The 6,370-nt window shown below is 39.0% G+C and overlaps 1 protein-coding gene and 1 long non-coding RNA gene across 4 annotated transcripts in view; one reads left to right on the top strand and one right to left on the bottom strand.

Moving 5' to 3' along the window:
• The window catches only part of LOC146485512 (uncharacterized), a 124,288-nt gene extending 121,453 nt beyond the window's left edge, over positions 1 to 2,835 (top strand). For all 3 annotated transcript variants that reach the window (XM_085103378.1, XM_085103375.1, XM_085103376.1), the window contains 2 exons: positions 1,503 to 1,607; positions 1,921 to 2,835. In XM_085103378.1, the coding sequence (XP_084959504.1) occupies positions 1,503 to 1,607; positions 1,921 to 2,204 (389 nt within the window). In that variant the 3' untranslated portion in view covers positions 2,205 to 2,835. The remainder of the gene's footprint in view (positions 1 to 1,502; positions 1,608 to 1,920) is intronic.
• A 2,744-nt stretch (positions 2,836 to 5,579) lies between these two features.
• LOC146485517 (uncharacterized) lies at positions 5,580 to 6,351 on the bottom strand. Its single transcript, XR_014863413.1, has 2 exons — positions 6,231 to 6,351; positions 5,580 to 6,186 (listed from the first exon to the last, which is right to left on the bottom strand). It is a non-coding gene; the product is annotated as an uncharacterized LOC146485517 (long non-coding RNA).
• Between the last annotated feature and the right edge of the window lie 19 nt (positions 6,352 to 6,370).

Genomic DNA, 6,370 nt, shown 5'->3' on the forward strand with positions numbered 1-6,370 from the left:
AGTAAACTAAGGCTATCACTTAATATGCTACGTAGAACGTAGTATTAATTGGCAAAGACGACACCTTCTGGGGGTACTGAAAATTAACCAAGGTCTCTGTCTTGCTTATGTAGGATGAACAGTATGTCGAACAGTATGAAATTCGCAGTTTGAGTGTTGTAGCGAAGGTTGTGAGAAGAGTATGGAAGTATGAATGACGTCATTGAGAGTTGTTACCTGCGCACGTGATCAGAGTCTTGAGTTCACTCGGAGTGACTGGTCAATAAAGTTTAGCAAACTGTTTTGGCGAGTAGCGGACAAACACAGGGAAACTTTTGCAGCAAAGCAAAATTTGTCCGATGAAAAAATTCCTTCGCCGACCGTTGCAAGTGACCTCAACCAGGTTAAAAAAGCTAGATCTTTGTTGTGATGTGAAAAGGAAGAAACTATTAGTCCAAACGTGTTGTCCATAGAAATCCTGTAATGGTAAGTAATCGACTACAACTAGCAGTGAAGCGACAGACATCCTTTCACATTTTGAGATCAGAAAATTCCATCGTCTTGTTATTCGTGAACGGCTCGTAGCGTAGCGTACTCTCTTCTCTTCTTTCTTTCTCGCAGGATAGCATGGAAGGACGAAGATGTTAAGGAATTTTTCATACAACTCTTTTTCTGTGAACGCTGTCTCCATTATCTCAAACCACTGACCACTTCGTGTCAGTGTCGAAAACCGTAGTTCAACAGAAGTACAAGCGAGAACTGATGCAATAAATAACAACCTGTACCTCCGCCTTTTCTATTCTTCTGTAAAGCAGACGAGAGAAAGGTCGATTTCAGAACTTCCTGCTGAAACACAAGCGCTCTTCTTATGAGAAGAAATTCTGAGAACTTTTCGTCCGCGATGTTTTTACAGAGGAAGCAGCATGCGCACTAGGCAAGAATCGAGTACGGATCAGTACGCTGGCCGAGATGTTGAGCCGTTTACACGTACCAAATCATAATTGCGCATCGTTTGGCACGGTAGAAAAAAGGATGCGTAAATTAATAATCAGTAATATGTTTTTGGTACGCGTACCACATTCACCCGAGCCGTGCCAAACATTTTCTGTCGTGTAAATGGGACTTTAACTCCTACCGTGCAATCTATCAGAGGGAAGCTTCTAAGCAGTGCTTTGCGGTGCTAGGTTTCTTATCCTTTGCAAGGCGCATAGGCATAGCGGTTTGGTATTTGGCTGAAATCCTGTTCATACTCAAATGAAAGATATAGGGTGGTACTTCAGTGGATGTTTTTTGTTTGTTTGTTTGTTTGTTTGTTTTTTTATGTAATGGCTCCAATGAAAAGTCTTGCATGAAGTACCAAGATTGGGACCATATTAGAACTATAAAACTGCTGAGCGCTACTTTCCCTTTCAACTGAGAGGTTCTAAAATTAAAGATTAGTAAAACCTTCCTTAAAAGGGGCATCTAGAAGTTCATGCATATCAGAACGATGGAATGGTAATATTTGAATCAAACACTTACAGGTAGTTCTGGAGATGAAGATATGCCAACGCCAACATCCAAAAGAGGGTCATCATGTCCCAGTCCTGGTCAGTGCTCCAAGCGAATCAGACTTCTGGGCAACACAGGTAATAAGTTCAGAAGCTTTATGCAGATGTAGAACGTCACTGTCAGACGAAATTGAATGTTTGGGTTTTAAATTGCATTTTATTGACATGACCACCACATATACAACTATCACATTCTAAATTTTGTATATCAAGTTTTTGAAAGTTTGTATTAGTTGTATATATGTTACCAAATCTATTGATGATTTTCAACGTCCACTCCGCCATTAATGCCTTTCTGTCTTCCAACAAATCTCCAAATATACAGATTTCTCTGCAAATCAACGATACGAAAAGGAATAAAAATAGACTGACGAGCCTTTTGCCTTCGTAGGTTTAGCGAAAGAAGGATGTCCGTCTGATGATGAACTAGAACGTCTATCAATGAATGTAGAGGAATGGAGGCCGCTTGGGCGTCGACTGGATTTTAACAATGCACAGCTGACTGGGTTTGATAAAGACACTGAATTATGGCGTGAGAAAGCCTTTGCCATGCTAATGGCGTGGAAGCGTAGAGAAGGCAAATCTGCCACATACAGAGTCTTATTTGAAGCATTGCGTCATGAATTTGTAAATCGTAAAGATTTAGCGGAGAAAATTTGCTGCCACTCAGACTGAGAAGCTGTCTTATATTTCTTTTTGACAGTTTTCAACTCCACAGCATTGACTCTCCTCAATTTTGGAGAAAAATTTGATGTCATTTAATCTGTTTATTCCATGTATATTTTCCATAGCCAAACTGTCCAGATATGAATCGCATAACTTCTATTATTACAAATAATTAATGTACAATTTGTCTAATAACAGCAATTTAACAAGTTTGAGTTCTCCTTTGATACTCTTCTCCTGTTTCTCTTTTCATTTATGTACTTATCTATTTTATTTAATGCTTGTGTGTGTATTATCAATGTATTTGTTCGTTTATTCATGTCGTGCAAATTAATATTTTAGTCAATTTCAGCATTAAGCCACTTTTCTGTCTTTGTATTTTTTCAACTGATAAATGATAATCACCCAACTAGTTTAGCTTTGTAGTTATTTTGGGTGTCCAGATACTGTGTGTATTTAAACATTTTACATTATATGTATTTATTCATTGATGTTACTGTATAAAGACTAGTTTTTTTACAGCGACACTACAATCCGAAAAATTTAAGAGTATATATTCTATTTATGTACCACCAGATCAAAGGATTGTTATAAAGCATTTTATATATTGAACTTTTGTTATCGAAGAACAGTTGGTGCTTATGTTTTCCATGTGTACTTGAAGCGGCCATTGAATACTAAACTGATAAGTTTTGGCGCGAAATGTAAAATGGCGGCCTGTTTGAGTAGCCTATCATGGTCGGTGTTTAAATACAGTCACTCAATACAGGACTTTTTTTTCACCAATGATTATTGAAAATGCGACCGCATTTTTAGAATAAATTGGAAATGATGTTTTTCCCCCTCAGCTTTCCCTCCTTTTTCCTTTGGTTTATTTGCATATTATCCGTCGTTGGGTATATTGCCAATTTCGAGATATTAAAAATCAGCCTGAAACTGAATAAACATCACTGCGAGGCTCCAGGGAATAAACCCATATAAACTCTAAAATTTGTTCCCCAGAGCCTCACAGTGATGTTATTGTTTCAGACTGAATTTCAATATATCGAAGCTGTGTTATTAACCTTCTAATTTGCCCCTGGCGGGGGTGGGGGTGGGGGCAGGCACATTCCTGGGGGATGATTTTCAGGATGTTTTTCTGTCCTGGACAGAATCTCATTTGTTCAAGTGTTTTAATCCCATGCAGGTTTGAAAGGACGGAAGGAAGGGGGAAGGGGCGGGGGGGGGGGGGGTGTTGTTTGGAGGGGGGGGGGGGAGAGGGTCAATGACTTGTAATGTGCCCACGAATGCTCTGAAAATCTCACTACCCCAATCTAAATACGGTTAAGTAAGCAGAATATATCGAGTTTTCCCACCAATCTGTGAATGTGTGACCCAGCTTTCGATGCCAGGCAAACGCAGTTCAAATCTTTATCTACTTAATAAACAACGAGTACAGCATCATCTGCTACGATCTTGGACAGGGACCCAAAGTAAATCAGAGGTGGCTGTATTACAGTAATGGAACCCCGATATAACGATGTACCAAGGTAGAATTGCATCGTTACATCGAAGATCGTTGTATCTGGTTTCCACTGTTTAAACAGGTCAGTGTTATGAGTCAGCCACACTCACCCCACCCCCCAGATTTTTTAATAGCTCATCTTTTGTTTGACCCGCATCAACGTTTCCGAACTTTGTTAAAAGCCAAGCAGGAAAGAAAAAAGAAGAAAGAAAGAAAGAAGGAAAGGAACTTATTGCATTCGACGTAGTAAGAGCGCACTCCTAATACAAATTGGAGTCGAGATGGTATGGGACAACGTTAACTCAGTGAATGAATGGATCTAAGGACGAAGTATCTGGCAGCCACGCAGATTTTGCAGGGGCGGATGACATCATCACCAACTGGTCAAAGAGCCTGGGATAGAACAAACGCACTCCCTAATCTTTGATTGTTACTAATTGTATTAATATACATGCCAGAAAATATGCAACAGTTGACTGGGTTTTTAAAAAAAGTCACAATGCCTCCTGAAAAGAAGATGGAGTGGATTTTATATTCATGTACAGATATGTTATCGTATCATGCGTGAGGCGATACAAATTTCGCGTGACATTACTCTCGACTCCAGAGCTCTTCCCTTTCGCGCATGATTATATGACGTAGTCAAAGCCGAGCGGTATCAAAGCCGAGCGGCCCTGGGGTCAAGAATGGCGTGACACAGAACAGAACATGACTGCACAATAATTTCCTTCAAATGCAAATTACAGAAAAATGTTTTCATGAATCATCAGACTCAGTGGATGCTAAAGAAGCCAAACAAGGGGAAGATATATTCGGAGACGTGGACGGGCTCTCAAACGATAGTTCAGATAATATTACAGTATTAAATTGCAGAAAATTCATAGTCCAAATCACAGGATTTTCTTCTCTGTTTTTGAGTGGGGAGAAGCTTTTATTTGGTAGGGCTTTCTGGGGGCTGAGGGTTTTAATGTTGGAAGATATTTACGTCCCACGTTTGAGCTAACTGAAAAACATTTTGGTCGTCAAAAACTACAAGCATAAAACTTAGTTGTTTGGTCGTCTTATAATATAACTGAGAAGTATAAACTGAGTTTTCTACCAACAGAAGCTACGAACACCCGCATAGTGTGTTTTTGTGAAGAGATTATTGATACTCTTTAAATGAGCATTGGCCAAAAGCAAAGCTTCGTGCGCTTGCACACTTGTTTTGAGAACACCAAACATGGTTGCCAATAGTTTTTAATTGATGATGAGTACCACCATCCCGTCAATTGAGACTGGAGCCCATAATAAAGAGCCTCTATCTGTATTAACTCCTTGGGTCAAACCTTTCCCGAGTAAATTTATTTTATTGAAATGCTTTTTCCGCAAAAAGGTTTGGAGTATAACTTTTGATCTATAATTATTTAATTATTATTGCTATTCTTTGACTGGGTATTCAAAATGTGGGCTTCACCTGAGAGCCGTTCTGAGAATAAATATAGCCGGGAAAGGGTTGATTTCACTGAGATTTAAAGTAACCTACATAACTACACTCTGAATTGTAGTTTCTACTTAAACAATAGAGCGTTTTTGTCGAGGCACCATCGGCTGACAGTTGCCCGTGGAAATTTGACATTAGCCTGAGATGATAAACTTCGAGGACTTATACTTGAATATTGTACTATTTTAAAAACATCATATTGATAAGGACAACTATCAAACCGACAGACACGAGACAGAAATACTCTATTTTTATTGTTCAGCACTAAGATAATTTTTTCGGCATGATTTAAAATTCACTGAGACCGGTATTTCCCATCCTACTGCTTTCCAATTTAACCTCAGTTTAATTTAAGGTGAAAAGTTGAAACAAGAAAAGACGAATATCATAAGTAATATACTAAGTAATGAATTGGATGAATAAATGGAAGGTTTTTTCGGGGACGAGTACAATCCATCCAGGCATTTTCACCTGATGGACACTTTGCCCTGATAGCACAGCGCTGATAGTGTCTCTCAGCGGATGGGTTGTATCACATCACGTGATCAATTTAATGCGATCGGGCTTGGAGAACATTTTGCAGTGAACTATACTGGGTGTTACTGTCGATCGATCTGTGTAATGACAATCACAATCAGCAAAATTTCCCATGTCTCCGATGTGTATTAGATACTGCGATGTTCGTCTGCGAAGGAAAGCTTTCAAGGAAAGTAAGCGCTCGTTACCACCAACACTTCTTGTCAGGTGAAAAACCCGTTATATACAACTAACAATTTCTACTAACAAAATTATCAGATTATCTTTTGACGTTTTTAAATGGGAGAGGATAAGTCTCTCTGCTCAGAAAGTGTGTTCCCTCTGTCAGACGTCCAGTCAATAGACACAGTAGAGTGTTCAAGAAACGTGACATGCACGAAAGAGACTAACTTGTACGTCAGGGAGAAATTCTAAATTTTACTCAGGTTGAAATGAGAGGATGAAACTCTCCAATCACACATTTCAAACTGTGGTTAAATAGTTACAACTATTTTTAAAGCATCTACTAAACCATGTGTGTATTATGTATTTTTTTTATAACATATTTCTTCCATAAGTACCAAGTGAGATTAAAGCACGAGGACCAAGAGCGCAGCTTGCCTATGTAAATGCGTTAAAGACTGGAAAAGTAAACGTGTACCGTGCTAGAAT

The sequence above is a fragment of the Pavona decussata genome, unplaced genomic scaffold (genome assembly GCF_977016875.1).
Source record: "Pavona decussata unplaced genomic scaffold, jaPavDecu1.1 SCAFFOLD_26, whole genome shotgun sequence".
In the NCBI taxonomy this organism is placed as follows: Eukaryota; Metazoa; Cnidaria; class Anthozoa; order Scleractinia; family Agariciidae; genus Pavona; species Pavona decussata.